General features: G+C 36.1%; 1 protein-coding gene and 3 non-coding genes across 4 annotated transcripts; 2 read left to right on the top strand and 2 right to left on the bottom strand.

The window, feature by feature from the left end:
- The first annotated feature begins 746 nt into the window (after nucleotides 1-746).
- Nucleotides 747-2132, top strand: LOC107894479 (aspartic proteinase nepenthesin-1). The gene has a single exon (XM_016819751.1). It carries the CDS (start codon nucleotides 747-749, stop codon nucleotides 2130-2132), a length of 1386 nt encoding a protein of 461 aa, XP_016675240.1.
- Nucleotides 2133-6493: 4361 nt separating this feature from the next.
- LOC121213109 (small nucleolar RNA R71) lies at nucleotides 6494-6600 on the bottom strand. The gene has a single exon (XR_005908477.1). It is a non-coding gene; the product is annotated as a small nucleolar RNA R71 (small nucleolar RNA).
- A 2801-nt stretch (nucleotides 6601-9401) lies between these two features.
- LOC121213019 (small nucleolar RNA R71) lies at nucleotides 9402-9508 on the top strand. Its single transcript, XR_005908388.1, has one exon. It is a non-coding gene; the product is annotated as a small nucleolar RNA R71 (small nucleolar RNA).
- An 8409-nt stretch (nucleotides 9509-17917) lies between these two features.
- LOC121213229 (small nucleolar RNA R71) lies at nucleotides 17918-18024 on the bottom strand. Its single transcript, XR_005908607.1, has one exon. It is a non-coding gene; the product is annotated as a small nucleolar RNA R71 (small nucleolar RNA).
- Between the last annotated feature and the right edge of the window lie 4837 nt (nucleotides 18025-22861).

Genomic DNA, 22861 nt, shown 5'->3' with positions numbered 1-22861 from the left:
TTAAAAATTATCAAACGAAATTAGTTTATTGCTAAGTTATGTATTATGAAGTGTTGAAAAACAGTACCCTTATTATGAAATATAATATTTTTTTTTTGAATATTTACCATTCTGTCCGTAATTAATCTCCTTGCTTGAATATTTTTTTCCACTATATTTTTTCTTCTTGGCCTCTTTCAGTCTTTCTTCTTCTTTTCTAGTGAAGTTAAAAACTGGTATTCAATGTCATCAGTATACCTCACATTTCTATTAACATATACTTGGTCTTTCTTGACAAAATCGGAGTTTTAGGCACACTGGAAATTTCACAACTCTTTCTTCTCCCGCTTCCCTTACCGTTTACCCTTTCACTCTCAACCTGTAGCAACCCTTGAGGCCTCGTTTCTTCATTAAGCCCAGCTTCAACCACCTCATTCGCATTTATAGAATCAAGGCCCATCTCCCTCATCAGCCCAAGTTCTTCACTTGAATCATTCATTCTTTCTTTGGTAAATAAACATATAAGAAAATGGAGGATTCTTATCCATATATGAACTTAACAATTGTGGCAGAATGTTCAATTTTAAGAGTTTTTTTCCCTAAATTTGGGTCCGCATTTTTGGTAACAAATGATATCATTAATACAATAGATAGGTTCTTGTCATTTAATTTTTCATTATACCAAGTAGTATCATCAATCAATAATTGTATTGTATATAAACACCAATGGCACAATCGTATGGTAGCCATACTTTTTCTTTTCAAAAATGCCTTCAACCCTTGGTTTTATCAATTCTAAATTGCTGTTTTGCCTCTTGGTAACGTCAATTCTATACCATTCTGCATTTGTTACTTCAAAACCTACTGGTTTCAGTCTAAGGGCTGTCATAGATGATTCTCCAGAGTCTCCATTATATCTTATTGAAAACTTGACTATAGCCGAAAGGCTAGAAAGATTGATCAAAATTTCCTATTCTAGGGTTAATTATTTGAATCTAGTTTCAAGTGGTGATGCAAAGCTAGTTCCTGATAATATTCGGATACCCATGCTCCGAGATGCTCTCTACTATGCGGTAGCGTTTACAATAGGAAGCCAAGGACATCCAGTGAAGTTGTTGATGGACACTGGAGGTGGTTTAATTTGGACCCAATGTCTGCCTTGCCCAAATTGTTTCCCACAAAAGCTTCCAATTTATAATCCCGCTGCTTCCACCAGTTATGCCACACTTCCTTGCAGCCATCCTTTTTGCAACGGCGACCGGAGACTCTACAATTGTGAACATGGTCGTTATTGTGTGTACAATGCTCAATACAGTGGTGGAGCCTCTACCAGTGCCATTGCGTCCACGGAAGCATTTCATTTCTTTGTCGACCAACATAGTACGCACCCGTTCAACGTCATCTTTGGCTGCTCGTATGATAGTCGGGATATTGCTTTTATGAACACTGACATTTCAGGGATCTTCGGGTTAAGCTTCTCACCGGATTCAATGGCATCCCAGTTTTCGGCTTTGATTCAACATCGATTCTCGTACTGTTTAGCCCCTTTTGATGATGTAACCCCTCGTCCTTTGGTTTTAAGGTTTGGAGAAGACATTCCACAACTGCCTCCACAAAGTGTTGGATCAACACAGTTGATAGCCTCTCCCACATCTTATTTTTTCTACTTGGGATTGAAAGACATATCTGTTGCAGGTCATCGTATAGGATTTCCACCATCTATTTTTCAGATTAAGCCAAATGGGTTGGGGGGTTTCTTCATAGACTCTGGAGCTTTGTTCACTCATATTGATGCTGATGCACTGGCAGGGAATGCATATGCTGAAGTACTAAAGGGGTTTGCTGCTTACTATGGGTCAAAATATCTTAAACAAACAGGGGCAAGTCCAGAAGGATTTGAACTATGTTATGAGCGTCCACCAAATTTTGATGAATTTGCAACTTTAACGTTCCATTTTGATGAATCTGTTTACACCGTCAATGGGCAATATATGCATGTTATTGCCCCTAATTTTTTCTGCGTAGGAATATTAAAAGGAAGTTCGGTTTCTGTTCTTGGAGCATGGCAGCAACAAAATAAACGTATCATTTACGATGGGGGAAGGGGTGTACTCGAATTTGCTGATGAAAATTGTATGAATGATATTGCATGATTGAATCCAGACAAACAAGTTTATTTATTTTTAATCATTCGGAAAGTTTTCACTAAATTCAAAATTTTCTTTCTGCCAATTTCATGATAGTTTCTCTTACATGTATTCTTGAGCCTTTACATATTAATTATAATAAGAGTATTAAAGTTTTGTTCAAGGTCAGTCTTTTTCTTTTCCTTGAAATGGAGAGAGCCTAAAATTTAAACATCACAAACAGAATTGCACACACCACTATCAAGTACCCTTTTAGGTGGGTGGTGATTGTGGTACAGATATATCTCTTACCTCTATCATTATTTTCAATTTTATCGGATATAAATGCACTGCCTTTTCAAAATCATTCTAAAACTATTTAGGAATTTTTATAGGTGATTTTCCAAATTTATAAAAGTAGAAGTCATAGGTAGTGCTCATTTTTATCATGTGATATTCACAACCTTATTAGCGTCTCAGAAAATGTGCTTGAACTTCACTTGCCAATCTCCAACGCACCAAAATGCGTCGAGCTTCAAGACCATTGTTGTCGCCCATAATGAAGTCTATGGCAGTAAAACAATCACTATCCAGCTGTACCACGCGGAAACCAGCTTACTAAGCAACAGTGAGACTATCGACCATAACCCTTAATTTTGCACAGAAAATTGAGTTAATGTTGATCTAACCACTGAATCCAATAATCCACTTGCCGTCGCTTCTTTGCAACCCCTGATGGATGCCAAGTGCGAATTATTCTTGACCGAATCATCTATATTAATTTTTTTTCTACCCATCTAATAAAGGGGTTCACTCAATTCTTTTAATTTTTAAGTAATGGAAAGAAATCAGATGTATCACCACATGTAATGAATGTATTTTTTCGTTAAATATAAATTTATATAGAACCAATACAAGATTTCTGTTCGAATAAGGTCTAATTAAATAATAATAATTCATAGAAAATAGAAATTTTACTCTAAGTAGAATCTAGGAGGAGCTGCAACACTCCCTTGTAAATACTAGGGTTTGTCTCATCTATCAATCAACTAGGCGTAATTTGAGTCTTTCATGTATTTAGTATAACTATATGTGTTATTTGGACTTTTATCCAACACTTATAATTTATCTAACCCAATAATTATTTTTTTATTTTTCAAAATATTAATTAATTATATTAATTTCTCAATTAAATTATTTTCTCAATCCATATCCAATTTGGTTAAAGTCATAATTTACTGTATTAGAATTCAAAAGGAAATTAATTTAATTGTCTTATTCAATAAATTTATTGATACTTATTAATTTAATTCTCACTTTAAACTCAATTATTTAATTATAATTAATTAAATAATAATTCAAAAAATTAAATTAATTTCTAAATGATCTTTTATATTTAACGAAAAAATACATTCATTACACACGTTATGTAGTACTGATATTATGTCGAAATATAATGGAAATTAATTTTTAAGGATAAATTTTATTTTTTGGAAAAAAATACTCATAGTTTTCAATTTATAGGGAGAATTAACTTTCTCATTGAAAATTAAGAAAAAAAAATATTTTGTGCACTTGTTTCAATTTGTTTGAATCCCCACTCAAAAAAATTTGGGATTTGAGGATAACGAGTAAGATCGACCAGTTGAAAGTTGGGAAATGACCTAGACCATTTTCAGTTTATAGAGAGAATTAACTTTTCCGTTGAAAGTTAAGAAAAAAATATTTTGTGCACTTGGTTCAATTTGTTTGAATCCCCACTCAAAGAAATTTGGGATTCGAGGATAACGAATAAAATCGACCAGTTGAAAGTTGGGAAATGACCAGACCATTTTCTTACTAAACATCGATATAATTTCAATAAAAAAGTTTATAGATATAAATATTACAAAGCTTGGTTTTAAGAAAATTATAAATTTTGATTGTGCCTAAAAATATTGTTTTTTAACAAGACTTTTTCAACATAGAGTGAGTCAAAAGACTTCCTTTTGAAAGGCAGCCAAAGAAATTGCCTTATTTGTTGAGGCCCCATAAATCTCCAAAAAAAATAAAAAATTCCAAACCTTGCTATCTTAATCCCAATTCGATTTAGCGAGGTTTTTATAGGAAGAAGCAATGGTGCAATTATTATTGCTACTCCATCTCCTCCAACAAAAATCACAACTTGCTTAATCATTAGGACGATTAATTCTCGCAATAGTGAGGACCACTAAATGGCTTAATTGGAAAGTAAAGTTTTACCAACCCCGATTACCAGTATCATCAAGCATAGATGCCATCGCATTGTTTTCATTAATTTCAGAAGGAAACTAATAATGATTTCGAAGGGGACCTAATTTCGGGATCCAATTATCAATCTAGAATTTGATGTTCTTACCATTGCCAAGGCTCCAACATATGCTATTATGAACTTTATCCCAAACTTCAGAGATAGATTTCCAGGTTTAAGAAAAATTAGCATGAGTAATGCTCCTAACCCTTTAAATTCATGTTTCTATACTTAGAAGAGCATTTGGGAGCAAAAGGAGAAAAAAACAAGACAAAATCAGACGAATAGAGTTGTTTCCAGGATCCACACGGCTGGGCATTTCCACACGGGCTAGCCACACGCCTGTGTGAGCCACGCGGGCTGGCCATACGCCTGTGTGCCTACCCGTGTCGATATCACACCCTATTTCCAAATACGCAAAAAAACTCAATTTTTAGACTTTATGAGCATTCTAAAGTCTCTAAATACCAATTAAAAGAATATCTAAGGGAGTACGCAGAGAAGATAGAAGAAATTACTCAAAGAAAACCACGGGAGCCAACTTAGAAGCAAATCTCCTTCAAGATTAAAGATCTTCTTTTAACTTGTTTCGAAGCTTATTTGAATTTCTTTATGTCTTGTAGTTTTTCTGACTTCGAGATGTTTTCTTTTTAGATTATGAACTAAATTCCCTAGATACCTAGGGAAGATGAAACCTAAGTTGAATCTTATTATTTGATTTTTGAATTACATGATAAATACTTGATTCTTGTTCTTAATTATGTACGCTTATTTCGTGCTTTAATTTTTTAGGGATATTAAATCATGTTTAATGTTCTTAATTTAGTGGAGAAAAAGTCCTTGTTTAAGAGTAGATCTAGCATAATTGAGTGGAGTTGTATGCAATCCTAGAAATAGGACAACATAAATCTACCGGATTAGAGTCAAATCTAATAGGGGAATCCATAGATCGAGTTAATGCGACAATAGGGGTTTTAATTAGAAAGAGATTTCGATTAATCAACCTAGAGCCAGTTGTTTTTACTCTCGAAAGAGATATTAACATAATTTAGGGATTTCTATGGATCAAAACACAAGTGAATAAATTATTTAATTCAGATTCGGAATAATAAGTAAAGTCTAGGTGGATTCTTTCCCGAGTGTTGTCTTTCTCTTTGCTTATCTTCAAATATTTTCCTCATTTATTCTCTGCCACGTTCTTAGTTAATTTAGAGTAGTAAATTTAGATTAAAATAATCATCCCAATTTATCGGCTAAATAATAGAAAAAATAGTAATTACTAGTACTTTTAGTCCTCGTGAATATGATATTCCCTACTCACCATAGCTATACTATTGTTCGATAGGTGCACTTGCCTTTGTCGTAATTATAATTAGTTTACTGACCATCAAGTTTTTGGTGTCGTTGCCGGGGACTAAAATATTAGGAACACTCGGTTTTTATTAATTTAGCCATTTATTTTTATTTCATTTTATTTTTGTTTTTAGTTTAATTTTTGTTTTCTAATTTTTCTTTTATTTGCTTCTGGCAGGTTCCTTTAGTTTATGACTAGAAGAAACCTGTCGGGACTATTAGCATTTGATAGTGAAATTGAAAGTATAGCTCGCAAAAGCCGTAGAGAAGTAAGGCAGAATCGACAGAATATAGTGGAAAAGCAAGAGGACATTATTATTACTAAAGATATGTTGATAATCAGAATAATCAACTACCTCCTATGGTTGCTGGGAATCCTGCAAGTCTGAATCCTACTCTTCGTACTATGTATTATTATTCTAAGCCCACTCTAACTGGGGCTGAATCGAGTATTGTAAGACCCACCATTGTTGCGAATAATTTCGAAATGAAGCTGAACACTATTCAGATGATTCAACAGTTTGTTTAGTTCGATGGTTTGCAAGACGAAGATCCAAATACTCATTTGGCTAATTTTCTAGAAGTCTACGACACTTTCAAGATAAATGGCATTTCTGACGATGCCATTCGCCTACTGTTGTTCCTTTTCTTGTTGAGGAACAAAGCTAAACAATGGTTGAACTCTTTACCACAAGGTTCTATCACTACATGGGACCAAATAATCGAGAAATTTCTATTGAAATACTTTCCACCAGCTAAAACAACAAAGTTTAGGTATGATATTTCTTTCTTCGTGCAGATTGACTTAGAGACTCCATATGATGCATGAGAGAGTTATAAAGATTTATTGAGAAGATGCCCTCACCATGGGTTATCTCTGTAGCTACAGGTTCAAACCTTCTACAATGGTTTGAATCCTTCAACTAGGCAATTGATCGATGTAGCCGTACTCTGAATAATAAAACACCTAAAGCGGCTTATGAATTTATAAAGGAGATGACACTAAATAATTATTAGTGGCAAGTCATGTGGACGAAGCTTAATAGAGCAGCCAGTGTTTTCAATCGTATCAGTGAATATTGCCATCATGCATCGTTGAGATGTTGCAGGTGCATTGCATAAACCAAAAGGTGTTCGCCTAAAAGCAAACGTACCGTATGGACAAGTAAAGGTTGTTTTATGTTGGTCCTCCAAAGCTACAACTATTTGGTTATATCCTGAATAGCCATCTAAAAAACAATAGAATTCATTACCTGCCAGTCGATCTAATATCTGATGTATAAAAGGCAACTGAAAATGGTCCTTCCGAGTGGCTTTATTCAACTTCCTGTAATCAATATAAATTATCCAACCAGTAATAGTTCTCGTTGGAATCAACTCATTACGCTAATTTTCAACAATCGTGATTCCACATTTCTTCGGCACACATTGCACTGGACTTACCCACGAACTATCTAAAATAGGATAGATGATTCCTGCATCAAACCATTTGATCACTTCCTTTATCACAACTTCTTTCATAATAGGGTTGAGCCTCATTTTCCCATCAATTCGAGCTATTTCATCTTCTTCTAAAATGATTTTATGCATGCAAAAAAAAAGGGCTTACACCTCGAATATCAGTTATGGTCCAACCAATTGCTTATTTAAATTTCTTTAGAACAACAATTAGTTGATCCTCTTGATCTTTCGTCAGTTCTGCTGAAATAATCACAGGCAAAGTGGAACAGTCACCTAAATAAACGTATTTCAAATAGGAAGGAAGAACCTTTAGTTCGAGTTTAGGTGGTTCTTCAACTGACAACTTGGGTTGCACAAATGCTCTAACTTCTAACTCTAACGGTTTAAACCGTGTGGATTGAATAAAATTTCTCGGATTGGCTTCCATCAAAGCCATGTTTTCTTCACCTTCTTCATCCTCCAAAGGGTCAAGATCTAAGGCTTTCTCCAATGGATCTTCTTCAAAATTACTTTCCATAGAAACCAAGGTTTCTATCTCTTCCATAACTGAACACTCTTCTGTCGGATTAGGAAATTTCATCACTTTAAGAATGTTAAAGGTTACCTGATCGTCTTGAACTAGCATGGTGAGTTCACCTTTCTGCACACCAATTAATGTTCTTCTCGTGGCTAAGAAAGGTCTCCCAAGGATGATCAGCACTTCCTTATTTGCTTTAACATCTAAGACAACAAAATCAGTAGGAAAAATAAATTTATTAACTCTTACCAAAACATCCTCGATCTTTCCCTCGGGATATGCTAAAGATCAATCCACTAGCTGAAGCATCACAGTTGTAGGTCTTACTTCACCTATCCCTAGCATCTTGAAAATAGACCTAGGCATCAAGTTGATACTCGCTCCTAAATTACACAAAGCTCTACCACAGTAAGATTCACCAATGTTATAGGGTACAGTAAAGCTTCCTGGGTCTTTCAATTTCAGTGGCAGTTTATTATGCAAAAACGCACTGCACTCCTTTGTCAAGGCAACGGTCTCATACTCATTTAGTCATTTCTTCTTGGACAGTATATCCTTCATAAACTTCACATAATTTGGCATTTTTTCTAAAGCCTCAACCAACAGAATATTGATGTGTAACTACTTCAAAACATTCAAAAACTTCTTAAATTGCACATCATATTTCTACTTGTGTTGTTGCAATCTTTGCAGACATAGAGGTGATGGAACTTTCGGTTGAATCAGATAACTCTTCTGGATAGGTAAATCTGCATCCAAAGAAGATGTTAAAGTATCTGAATTCACTAAGTTAGGATTTTCCTTGTCAGTCTTTGTAGATTCTGACTCTTTTGGTGTATGAATTTCAATAGCTGGTTGATTCTTCTCAACGGGCTTATCTTTGACATTAATCAATCGGGGTTCCAAAATTTTACCACTTTGCAATACCACTGCCTTGATATGTTCTTTACCCAAATTTCTTGGATTCTCAGTATTACTCTGCAAGGTTCTTTACGGTCTATTACGAAGCTCCGTAGCTAACTGACCCATTTGATTTTCCAAATTTTTCAATGTTACTACTTGGCTTTGGATCAAAGCTTCATTCTTTGCCATGTATGCTTTCAACAAGTTCTCCAAACTATTTAATGCTTTAGCTTGAGGTGGTTTTGGAGCTTGCTGATTAAACCTTTGAGATTAGTTGGGTCTATGCTACAATAAGTTGTTGTTCGGTCCATTTCTTTGGTTGCTCCAAGAAAAATTAGGATGATTATGCCATGAAGGATTGTAGAAGTTGGATTGGGGTTCTTGTCCACTCCTATTTTGATGTTGGTTTCCCACATAGTACACTGACTCGAGATTTGATGGACAATTCTCAAAAGAATGACCTTCCCCACAGTACACATAGGAAACTACTTCAAACGGACTGGTGCAAAATTATTAACACTATTAGCGGTAAACTATTTTAACATAGAGGAAATAGACGATACCTGAGCTGATAACGAAGTGAGGGCGTCAACTTTATGAACTTCAGCTACACGTCTTCCTGAAGCTGTTCGATTTTTTGGCAATTAATAGTTATTACATGATCTTTTTGATGATCTCATAAGCCTCATTATAAGGCTTAGACAAAATTGCACCATTGAGAGAAGCATCTACCATCAATCTTGTATGTGCATTAAGACCATTATAGAATGTCTCCAACTGGATACAGTGAGGAATCCCATGATGAGGACACTTACGAAGTAACTCCTTGAATCGCTCCCAAGCCTCATACAAAGTCTCGTCATCCGATTGTTGGAAAGTTGTGATTTCGTTCCTCAACTTAGTGTTTTTGCTAGGTGAGAAATACTTAACGAAAAATCTCTCTGCTAATTCTTGCCATGTAGATATGGAACATGGTGGCAATGAATTGAGCCATGCTCGTGCTTGATCTCGAAACGAATACAAAAACAACTTCATCCTCAGTGCGTCTTCAGTCACACCGGTTATCTTAAATGAATCACTCACCTCCATAAACAATCGAAGGTGGAGATGTGGATCTTCTGTGGGCATACCACTGAATTGGCCCACCATTTGGAGCATTTGAAACATCACTGGTTTTAATTCAAATTGGGTTGCCTCAATATTTAGCCTTCTAATACATGGATTTAACTCACTGAAAAGTGGTATAGCATATTGTCTAATGTATCGATCCCTATCATCAGTAATGAGGATGAGATTTCGTACACGATCGGCTTCATTACCTTGGTTTTGATTCTAATTTCCAAGGTCCATCTCGACTTGTCTTTGAGCTGTTCATTCATGTCTTCTTTCTCTGAAAGTTTGCTCAATTTTAAGGTTTATAGGTAGTAAATCGATAATCTGATCTATGCTTATAAATACCTGAAAAGAAAATCACAAAATTAAAAAGAATAAGTTAGTAATGTTAGAAATAAACCAAATTGGAAGTAAATAATGTCACAAAAAAAACTATGGTAACAGTTAACAATCCCCGGCAACGGTGCCAAAAACTTGTAACGTGTAGGTTTGTGCAAGTGTACACAATCATTATCAAGTAATAAGTAAGTATCGAGTTATCGTCTTCACAAGGATTGTATTTGTGTTAAATCACTTAATTGTAAAATTATACTAACAACTTGGTAAATAAAATCATAATATTGTTGAGAAGTGATGATTAAAATTACATATATTAAACTAAATATAATTATCCCTAATGCAAATTATCCCAAGTATGCAAACTATATGAATGAAATAGATTTTAGAAAAATTAAACACAATTGGCAAAAATTATAACATAAATAAACTAGAACAACTACTTTAATTAAACTCAATTTATTATCAACATGCTTAATAACATTCGGAAAAACATTCCATGGCAACTCGATCTTTTATGAGTTTGGAAACCACATTAGGTCCTTTCAGAATCTTTTACTTAGTAAGTATGCATTTTACTAATCTTTATTTACTAAGGGTTTCTTAGCATTCATGTGAGGCAACAGGGACGTGTTAGGTTTGAAACAGTTTAATCACACAAATCTAAAAAAATTGTAGATAATAGAGCTTGGTTAGAGTTATTATCCAACTTGCAATTTAATCGGGTTAGGATCTAAATTGAACATGCACATTTCAATTATAAGTCCACTAGCCATCGTCTGGTTAGGACCGCTCAGCTAATTTAGGTGCATTTCAATCACGTATGAACGAAATACAAACTTGATTTTAATTGAAAACATGATCGATTGAGGCACAAACATTATAAGCATGAATCAAATAAATATTATTTAACCAAAGCAATCATCCTAGCTTAAATAAAATTAAGCTAACATTGTTTTAAACAAGAACAAAGAAAACATAGCAAACATTTTCAGATTAAATTAAAGAAAAGAAAGATTAAACCTAAATCAAAGTGTTTGTCACCCAAGACTCTGACTGACGAGGCTCCTTCGCTCCTTCGCTTTGCTCCTTTGCTTATGGCTCTCCAAGGTGGCCGACCAAGGGCTCTTTAAGAGGCTTAATTGCTAAAATCTCTATGAAGAGATGATGCTAGGTGTGAGAAATGGAAAATACTAAAGAGAATTGAGAGAAAATAGAGAATGATAAGGGATGAGGGATGATTAGGAATGGTCAAATTAAGTCTTATTTCTTGGTGAAGAGAGGAGAGTTGTTTGTTAAAAATAAGAGGTTTAGTCTCTTCAAGCTTTTTTAATGAGTGGCCAGCCATGCTTAGTGGATTTTAGTTGAATTTTTCTTGATATTTAAGCAATTTAAATGCCACAACAACTCAAGACTGAGACTCAGTCAAATGTAAATCTTCGGGCAAATCTCTAATTTCTTCAACATTGCAAGGACCTTGTGTAATTAAACCAAAAAGTGGTTTATGTGGACAGCCATGTGTAGCCAAAATTAGGTTGAGTTTGTCTTCAATTTGGACGGTTTTTGTAATCCAACAAAGCTATCAAACCTATCCAAAATAAATCAATAAATTAAAGGACCAAAGAATAAAATAATTAATTAATTAAAATCTAAATTATTAATGAAATATTTTAAAATCAATTATTAAATATAATTTTATATTTTATTATTTAATTTAATTATGCATGGCCCATTTTATGTCTTGAAAATATAATATGTTCAAATAAATATAAAACAAACCATTTTACGCATGAAAACTATATAATAAAGCATAAAATCACATTTTGATAATTTTTATGTCCTAATTTCCTATTTTCACATATTTCATTCATTTATTAAACAATTACTTAGTTTTAACAATGAATTTAAGTAAAAAGGTGATAAATTACATAGGAAAAATCCTATATATTTTTCAGTTTGCAGTTGTATAGAGAACGTTTATTATAGTTATTAATCTGGAGTTTTGTAGACATACAATAACTTAGATTTTTAGCTTAAGATCTAGCTATCGAAATAGGCAGGTTGTAGTGGTGGCTCTCTGAGCAGTTGATTAGACAATATTTTTCCATGGTATTACTTTGATATGAGCATTTCACTTGAATAATTCCAACCCTATTCATTCAGCAACAGAATTTCTCTTACTTTTCTCTGTAATTTGCCACTAAATTTTATTTTTCATATCAATTTAAGAGTATTTCCTATTATTTAGTATAATCAATAGGATTATAATAACTCACTCAATTTCTTACCAATTTCCTATCCCTTTGGAGACAATACTTACTTACCACTTTATTACTTGAATGACGTGTACACTTGCACAATTACATTAGTTATTTAAATGTAACAAGTTTTTCGTGCCATCCTTATTGAACATTTGCTTTCAGAAGAATGTCATTTGGGTTATGTAATGCCCCGACAACCTTTCAGTGTTGCATGTTGGCAATATTTTTCGACATGGTGGAAAAGTTCCTTAAAGTATTCATGGATGATTTCTCGGTGTTTGACGGCACTTTTGAAGATTGCCTAAAAAATTTGGAGTTAGTACTTTATCGATGTCAAGAAACAAATCTAGTGCTGAATTGAGAAAAATGCCACTTAATGGTTTGTGAAGGCATTTTTTTGGGCCACAAGATTTCACAGTGAGGAATTGTCATCGACAAAGCAAAAATAGAAGTCATTGAAAAGTTACCATCACCTACTTCAGTGAAAGGAGTCAAAAGCTTCCTTGGTCATGCTGGATTTTACTATCGCTTTATCAAGGATTTTTTTCTAAGATATCAAAGCCTCTATGTCAATTGTTGGAGCAAAACAGACCATTTCATTTTCGAAGAGTTAAATGAGTGATTAAATATAGCACTTATAGTCACTGCACCAGACTGGACTCTACCATTTGAACTAATGTGTGATGTAAGTGACTTCGTTGTCAGAGCAGTGCTGGGGAAAAAATCCAAGATGTTTCATGTTATATATTATGCCAGTCGCATGCTGATAAATTCACAACTCAATTACACCACCACAGAGAAAGAATTGTTAGCAATGGTGTTTTCTTTCAAAAAATTCAAAGCTTATTTAGTGGGTACCAAAGTCATAGTTTATACAGACCATTCTGCCATCAAATGCTTGGTGACAAAAAAGAGGCCAAACCTAAACTCATTAGATGGATATTTTTGTTGCATGAATTTGGTTTGGAAATCAAAGATAGGAAAGGAATTGAAAATCAAGTGGCTGATCAGTTGTTAGAACTGAAAGTAGGGAATAAGTATGGTGATGGTCAAATGATTAAAGACAAATTCCCTGATGAGCAGATATTGTTGGCTATGGCATTGCTATGGTGTGCTGATATTGTTAACTTTTTAGTCAGTGGGTTGCTGCCACCTGTGCTCAATCATCATAGACAAATGAAATTCCTTCACGATGTCAAGAAATATTATTGGGATGAGCCATTTCTATTCAAGCAGTGTGTAGATCAAGTAATTCGGAGATGTATTCTAGATGATGAATTTCAAAGTATCCTGCATCACTGTCATTATGCACCTTATGGTGGACATTTTGGAAGCATGCGAACTGCTGCAAAGGTTCTCCAATCTGGTTTTTATTGGCCCAACATGTTTTAAGATGCTTATGAGTTCTGTCAAAACTGTGATTGCTGTCAAAGAACTGGTAACTTATCAAGAAGACAAGAAATACTGCTGTATAATATTTTATAGGTGAAATTATTTGATGTTTGGGGAATTGATTTCATGGGTCTATTCCCACCATTTTGAGGAAAAATTTATATTCTTGTTACGGTGAATTATGTCTCCGAATGGGTTGAAACTATGGCTTTACCTACAAATGATGCCAAATTAGTTCTGAGATTCCTGCATACAAATATTTTTACCAGGTTTGGTACCCCTCATGCCTTAATTAGTGATGAAGGCTCCATTTCGACTACAGATTAGTTGCCAACGCTCTGAACAGATATGGGGTTAAACATTAAATTGCCACAACATATCACCCCCAAACAAATGGACAAGCTAGAATTTTCAACAGAGAAATCAAGCAGATTCTTGATAAAGTTGTCAATCCCAACTGCAAGGATTGGTCAGTAAGGTTGGATGAAGATTTGTGGGCTTATCGCACAACTTTTAAGACACCATTGGGAATGTCACCTTTCAAGCTTGTCTATGGTAAACCATATCATTTGCCAGTTGAGCTAGAACACAAAAAATTTTGGGCAATCAAAAAACTAAGCATGGACTGGGGTGCTACTGCCACTCATCGCCTACTGGAGATTAATGAGATGGATGAATTTTGAGCTTAAGCTTATGAGAATGAAAGACTGTACAAAGAAAAGAAAATGCGCTATCATGACAAAAAAATTTTGCCACTATAATTTGTACTTGGACAATAAGTCTTGCTCTTCAATTCTAGACTTAAACTATTTCCTGGCAAATTAAAGTCGAGATGGTTTGGACCATTCAAAGTCGAGCGTATATATCCTTATGGAGTTGTCGATGTTAAAGATGAAAAAATAGGATCCACTTTCAAAGTCAATGGCTAATGCCTGAAACACTATTTTGGAACTCCTATAATGGGTGACAAAAAAATTCATTTCTCTTCGCAATACTTAATAATTGTTTTTTGTATAAATTTTCTTTGTTTATTACTTTAAGTTTCTTTAATTGTTAACTAATAAATTTATTTAAATTTTTTTTTCTTGTTACAGGTTTTTCTTTGGGCTGAAATAAGTTCAAATTGGAGCCATTAGCCCAAATTATTTTAGTTCTCCAAAATTTACGCTAATTCCATTTTCTTTTCCCGCTAAATATTAATTGTTTTACTTTGTCAGCACATGATTGAGGTCAATCTTATCGCACAAGTCACAATTTCTTCTCTTCCACGTTTTAGCCTAGTCGATTCAGTTTCCTCCAACATTTTCATCCCGCTTTGTTCTCTGCTTCTACTCTTTGTTTCACTCATAACTGTAATAAAATGTCACCTTTTTCATTTTTCAACTGTCTATATTCTCTTAAATGGCTTCCCAAATAGCTTTTGCTTCAACCTTTGCCTCTCCAGGCACTTTCTTCAGTAAACTTGATGAAGAGCAATACCATAAAAATATTTCCAAACGACTATTCTACATGGAAAAAGGATTCCTTTTTTAGGATGTTCCTTTCATGGGGTATACAGAGGCTATACCATTAGTTGTCAAAAGCATGGGTGGGGAATCTTCTGTCTCTATCCTGATGATGTCCTCCCAAAGGTAGTGAAAGAGTTTTATGCCCACATTACTTCTCCTAACAATGCATTTATATATGTGCGCGGTGCATCAGTTCTATTTGATGAGGACTCCATCAATGCTCAATATGTATTGTCTGAAGGTCCTAATGAGCATGCTGACTTTGTGAAGACAATTTCCCCAAAGCGTTTAGCCCAGGTTCTTATTTATGTTTGTGTGGAAGGTACATAATGGTCAATCTCAAGAAATAATTGTCACACCATCAACAAAGTCTCATTGAAGCCTCAATGCAAGATTTGGTACCATTTCTTGAAAACTTGTCTCATTCCTTCTACACATAATGCTACAATCTCTAAAGATCGATTATTGCTTCCCCACTCCATAATGGTGGGCCAAAAGATTAACGTTGGAAAATCATCTTTCATGAGATTTATCGTTGTTCCCAAAAGAATACCGGCACATTAAATTTCCCCTCACTGATCACTACATTCTGCTAAAGAGTCAGAGGTTCCCTAATAAACCATAATTTATACATATTTTTCCCCATGTTTAATGCATTTTATGGATGATTTTCCATTAGAATTGGTGAATTCGATGCTCCTAATGCTTTAATTTCATGTTTTACACTTAGGAGAGCATAGAAGAGCGAAAGGAACGAGAAACGGGCCAAAAACGGAGAAAATAAGCCAAAGTACGAAATTAACACGGCCTAGACCTCCTCACATGGGCAGACCACACGGCCGTGTCAATCTGGCAGAATTGGAGCACGACTCACATGGGCATAGCACACGGCCGTACCATTCTAATAGGCTCGAACACAGCCTAAAGTAATTGCACAAGGACGTATCCCTGCTGAGCCCAAGTTAAGTCCAATTTGAAAAAGGCCACTTTTGAGGGCTTCTAGGCATTCCAAAGCCTATAAATACACCCTAGAAGAGGAAAAAAAGGGAGACGAAGAAGGGAGTAAGGAATTACTTCAAGGAAGCCGATTGATCCATCTCAGAAGCTGGATTCATCGTCAAGACTGAAGTTCTCTCCTCAATTTCCCTTCAGGAGTTTTGGGTTTTCTTTATGTTTTGTATTCTTTATTCTTCGGAGATGTTTTCTTATTTTTTTATGAACTAAATCCCCTAAATACCTAAGGGGAATGAAACCTAAGACGAATCTTGATATTATTTTCTAAATCGTGTGATAAATATTTGACTTGTTCTTAATTATGTGTTCTTAATTCTTGTTTTGATATCCTAGGATACTGATTCAAGACATGCTCTTATTTAGAGGAGGAATAGACCCTGTCTAAGAGTACTTTTGTCATAATTAAGCGGAGTTGATTGTGCGCCTAAAAATAGGGTGACAAGATTTTGTCGGATTAGGGTGAAACCTAATAAGGGGATCCATAGATCGAGTTAATACAACCCTAGAGTGGTAATTAGAGAAAAATCTCGGTTATTCAATCTAGGGATTAAACATTATTAGTCTTGAATAGGGATAATAACATAACTTAGGGATCTCTACGGAACAATTTGAATGAATAAATCGTCCGATTCGGAGCCAGAATAACAAGTAAAATCTAGGTGGATTTTTCCTTAGGTATTGTCTTAAGTCAATCGAATTTTCCCAAAAGCAATTCCCCAATCATTTTCTCTGTGCGTTCTTAGTTTAGATAATTAGTTAATTAAAACAAAACCCCCTTATTCTTAGGCTAGATAATAAAAAGAAAGTCATTACTAGTACTTTTAGTTCCTTTGGGTTCGACAATCCGGTCTTGCTAAAACTATACTACTGTTCAATAGGTACACTTGCCTACATCACGATAATAGTTAGTTCAAGAACGAGTAATTATAAATATTTAAAACCTATCATGAAACCACACGATCAAGTTTTTGGCGCCATTGCAGGGGAACTAAGATATTAGGAACGCTTAATTTTTATTACTTTAGCCATTTATTTTTCTTGCAATTAATTTAATTTAATTATTATTATTTATTAATTTACTTTTTCCTTCTCTTGGCAGGTTTTTATAGTTTATGACTAGAAGAAACCCGTTGGGACTATTACTTTTTGACGAAGAAATCGATCGCACAGTTCGTAGAAACCAAAGAGAAATAAGGCGCAGCTTAAGATACACAGAGAACGAGCAAGAAGATTATACTCAACCCCCAACCGAAGAGATGGCTGAAAACCAAGTCAATCAGCTACCTCCTGCAATTGCGGTTAATCAAAATCCTGCTCCACGTACTATGTATGATTATGCCAAACCTTCTTTAACAAGAACTGAATCTAGCATAGTTATACCTACTGTAGTTGCAAGTACTTTTGAATTAAAACCTAACACTATTCAGATGATACAGCAATTTGTTTAGTTTGATGGTTTGCAGGATGAAGATCCCAACGTTCACTTAGCAAACTTTTTGGAATTTTGTGATACATTTAAAATCAATGGCGTTTCTGATGATGCCATTCGTCTTCGGTTATTTTCTTATTCATTGAGGAACAAAGCTAAACAGTGGTTGAACTCGTTACCACGAGGGTCAATTACTACTTGGGAACAAATGACCGAAATTTTTTTACTAAAATACTTCTCGTCGGCTAAAACGGCTAAATTACGTAATGATATCTCTTCTTTTGTGCAGATGGGTTTAGAAACACTTTACGATGCATGGGAGAGATACAAGGGCTTACTGAGAAGGTGCCCTCACCATGGGTTACCGCTTTGGCTTTAAGTAAAAACATTCCACAATGGTCTGAATCCCTCGACTCGGCAAATGGTTGACGCAGCTGCTGGCGGAACCATCAACAACAAAACACCTGAAGAGGCTTATAAATTCATTGAAGAAATGTCACTGAATAAATATCAGTGGCAAGTCATGAGGACTAAGCCAACAAAAACAGCCGGCATTTATAACGTCGACTTAGTTACTATGCTGTCAAATCAGGTAGAACTTCTCAATAAAAAGATTGATGGTTTACTTGGCTCTACGCAGGTACATCGAGTAATAAGGTGTGACTCAAGTGGAGGAGGTGTGCATACAGAATATCAATCCTTCAATCCCACAACCGAAGAGGAACAAGTCAACTATATGGGTAACAATAACTTTAGATCTCAAAATAACCCATACAGTAATACTTATAATGCAGGTTGGAGGAACCACCCAAATTTCTCCTGGGGTGGTCAAGGGAATCAAAATCCACAAAATCCTCAGGGTTTTCAACAGCCACCTTATCAACAAGAGAAGAAACCGAACCTTGAGGAGATGCTCTCAAAATTCATATCAATGTCAGAAACCCATCTCCAAAATACCGAGACAACACTTAAAAATCAACAAGCATCGATTCAAGGACTCGAAACTCAGATAGGCCAGCTATCCAAATTAATCTCCGAACGACCACAAGGTAGCCTACCAAGTAATATTGAACCTAACCCAAGAGAACACCGTAACACAATTAGTACTCAAGATAAGGAAGGATTCATTGTGCCTGAGCCAGAATTGATGCAAGAAACTGTAGCGAGCAAAGGTGAAAGTGATGTAAGCCATAACAAAATGGTGAATGAAGAATATAGACCTCGTGTCCTATACTTTAACGCGACAAGGAAAGACCGCTCAGACGAACAATTCGGTAAATTCCTCAAACTTTTGAAAAAAATATATATTAACTTACCATTTATTAAAGCTTTGTCGCAGATTTCAAATGCAATGAAATTTTTAAAAGAGCTTTTAGTAAATAAGAAAGTTGGACGAAGCATCGCATGTGGAGCTAAACGCAGGCTGCTCAGTTATTCTACAGAATAAGCTACCCTACAAGTTGAAATATCTAGGGAGTTTTACAATTCCTTGTTTAATTGGTAGTTTAGATATAAGTCAGGCATTAGCTGATTTAGGGGCTAGTATTAACGTCATGCCTTACAAAATGTTTAATCAACTAGGTCTTGGGAAACCTAAACAAACTAGGATGAGCATTCAATTGGCAGATAAAACTATAAGATTTCCTAGGGGTATTGTTGAAGATATACTGGTGAAAGTAGATAAGGTCATATTTCCCATTGATTTCGTTGTTCTAGACATAGAGGAGGATAATAAAACCCCTTTGATTTTAGGGAGGCCCTTTTTAGCAACTGCTAAAACAATTATTGATGTTGGTACAGGTGAGCTCACGCTTCGCGTAGAAGATGACACGATCACCCTTCAAGCTCGTAATTTTGGCATCACATCGAACATTGAAGGTAATAGTCCACACCAATCTACTAAAACTGACAATATGACTTTGTAGAAATTGATCTTCAAAGAAGTTCACGAGCCATGTTCCAGAAATGATAGAGGAGACATTCATGAAGAACGAAGGATACGGATATAGAAGCTAGACGAATGGCGAGCACACAAACTGAGAACACATGAAACCCAAAACTACGTCAAAATGAGCCCGATACCTCTCCAAATCAACTTAAGGTTGGTGATAAGGTCTTATTAGATGCTGCAGATCCCTACATTGTCACTACCACACTGAATAAGGAAATCTCTCTTACAGTACTCGGTATTTTTCCATTCGATACGGTGGAGGTGGGTCATCCCAAGTTCGACACTTTTAAGGTAAACAACAACCATTTAAAACCTTATTTTGTCAAGACTGATAACAGGAATAAGGAGTACGAACTCTTTGAACCACCATGACCATACAACGGAGAGGTAAGTCGAGCTTAGACTATAAATAAATGCTTCTCGGGAGGCAACCCGAGCACTATCATTATTTATTTCTTTAAATTTTGATATATAACTCCTAACCTACTAATAGAAATCTTGAATACAGGTGTTTCCACAGAGACACGGCCAATCACACGGGCGTGCTTAAGGCCGTGTGAAAACAGGGCAAAAGATTTCCCCAACATAGGCTACGATAAAATGCCACGGCCGTGCGACATGACCGTGGTCGAGCCTGCCAAAACAACACGGGCGTGCGACACGCCCGTGTGGAGGAACGATGGAAAAACCTGTTAAAATAGCATAGGCGTGCGACAAGCCCGTGTCTAACACCCGTGGTCGAACCTGTCAAATTAACACGAGCGTGGGGCTTGAACACACGGGCATGGGAGAAGCGAACGAAGCTAAACACAGTCGTGCGACACGGCCGTGTGAACCAACACGCCGAGGCACACGGACGTGTGTCAAATTTCAGATGCACCAAAATAGGAAAAACGCGAAACACACAGGCTAAAATTGGGGCACATGGGCGTGTCCCATGGCCGTGTATCCTAAAATCTATAAATAAGCTGCACTATTCATTGTCTTCCCCACTCAAAAACCCTATCCCTAGCTGCTGCAAGTCCACAAGGCCTTCTTGCCACGCCCGTGCGCCGCTTCTCACTCCATTTTTGACGCCCAATCTCTCTCCCTTAGTGCTTGTTCACTCTTTTCACCTCTATTCTACTTATTTTTAATGCTTATTCTTAAAATAATTATTATTTTTATCATACTATGTTCATTTTGTTCATTATTTCCTGTATTATTAGATTATTTATCATGCATTTTATGTTAATGTAGGTTGTTAGAAAAGCTTCATTCTTTTGTCATTCACATGCCATTATTATGCCCATCCTCATGCCCTTACAATGTCACGAAATTATGCTGTCAAAAAGAATTTTGTTGGTTGAGTAGAATTTTGTTGGTTGAGTTTGGTTCATATTTTGGCTGAAATTAGTAGTTTAAATGCACGACTTTCCAAATTCATGTATTTACTATTATTCTTCTTTACAAATTATAGGTATACGATGTCGTCATCACGAGGAAAGAAATTCGCTGTCCCCGCTTCAAAGAAAATGAAGGGTGTGTCATCTTCCTCGGGTCCTACCGCAGAAATTCGTCACCCTTTCCTCCAATTCTCCAATGGGCCCCAAGAAGAACTGTTTCAAATACTACAGGCCCAACATTTTAGCAGCGGGCCGCTGCATCGACTGGGCTGCTGTCAAATAAGTCCAGTTGGCTGACGCGATCTGGGCTCTTCTTACCACCGACCCTTGGGAGCTGTTCTTCGGGATTATCGAGCTGACATGCCTCAAGCTCACGATGGAACTATGCTCAACGTTCTATTGTCAAACCGTAATGACAAGGGAGGCGAGAGAGCACTGGCATCGTCAACACCTACGACGTCTACTTCTTATGGTGCATGTCGTAAGGGTATGTCATCGACCTTGCCTATTTCATCACCCTTGCGATTTAGCACCAGACGGAGTGGCATCGGAAGGGGGTCATCTCCATTGGCCTTTACGTGACCCGGCTAGCACGACACTTCGAGCTCCTCAACACCGCAACCCAAGAATCATCCCTCACCCTCATCGGCCAGATGTCTCTACAAGCCATCTCGAGCATGCTTAGCATGAGGATGATCGCGAGGCGCCGAGGAACCTACCCTTCCTAGTATTGTCTCGCACAATCTATCGAGAAGGAGACCTACGAGGACATTCCTGATGATATCCTGCCACAACACGAGGACCCATCGACTCAACCACCACCACCTTCTCGTCCAGTTCATGCGGCAGCTTCATATGTTGACATCTCTAAGCACCTCACTCGATTCGAGCATCAGTGTTTTCAATGATTTGACAACATTGATGCTACTCTACAGCAGATTTGTCAGCACCTCCACATCTCATCGCCAATCCCACCTCGCGAACCATCTAGCGATGAAGATGTTTAGAAATATTTATTTTACTATTTTATGTTTTTAATTTTTATTCAAACTACTTTTTATTTTTATTTTTTAGCAGATTTAGAATTTTATTATAAATTTTGGTTATTTCTTTTCGAGTACTTATTCTTCCTAATATCCTCTAAAAAGTTCCTAATTTTATCACAGTTATATAGAGATCTTAAGCTCATCATCATAGAGGAACTAAAACTCCACCGGGAAAGGTTCTCCACGACTGCCATGTCCTGCTCGACCACGACCATAGCTGTGACAGCCCAAAATTGACCCTAGTCGGGAAGTGGTTTCGGGACCGCTAAACCGAGTCACCGAAAGGTTTGAATGTGATGTTTATTGTCTAGAATATGTAATCATGAATGTGTGAAAATTTCAAGCTTCGATTTAGTCGATTGCATGTGAATTTAGTCAATAGGACTTATATGAGAAAATTTTAAAATGTGATAGGTCAATGCATGAGGACCTATTAGTGCATGTGGAAGAAAAAGGGGACTTGCATGTCAAATTCCCCCTCCCTAAATAGTAGTGGCCGGCCATGACAAAGTGGATAGGCAAATGGTGATGGGTAAAACATATTATAAAAAGTTTATGACAACATGTTGTGTTAAGAACAATAAAATATGAGGGGAGTGGGAGGAGAAACCAAAGTTGTTTCATCCTTGCTCCCCCATTTTGCCGAAACTAGAAGAAAAAAAAAAGGCTTCATCCTCTTTGCTCTTCTTGACCGAAAAATCAAAGGAAGAAGAAAGAGTTCTCTTGCTTATGTTCGGTTTGGATGAGGATTAAGAAGAGGTAAGTACCTTGAAACCCTTGGAAAATTTTGTATAAAGAAGATGGTTAGTTCAAGTTCT

Source organism: Gossypium hirsutum, chromosome A13, assembly GCF_007990345.1.
Source record: "Gossypium hirsutum isolate 1008001.06 chromosome A13, Gossypium_hirsutum_v2.1, whole genome shotgun sequence".
NCBI classification, from domain to species: Eukaryota; Viridiplantae; Streptophyta; class Magnoliopsida; order Malvales; family Malvaceae; genus Gossypium; species Gossypium hirsutum.
This window is presented reverse-complemented; position numbering and strand designations above follow the sequence as displayed.

Coding starts and splice junctions, on each gene's coding strand:
- LOC107894479 (XM_016819751.1), top strand. CDS start 747: ATGCCTTCAACCCTTGGTTTTATCAATTCTAAATTGCTGTTTTGCCTC.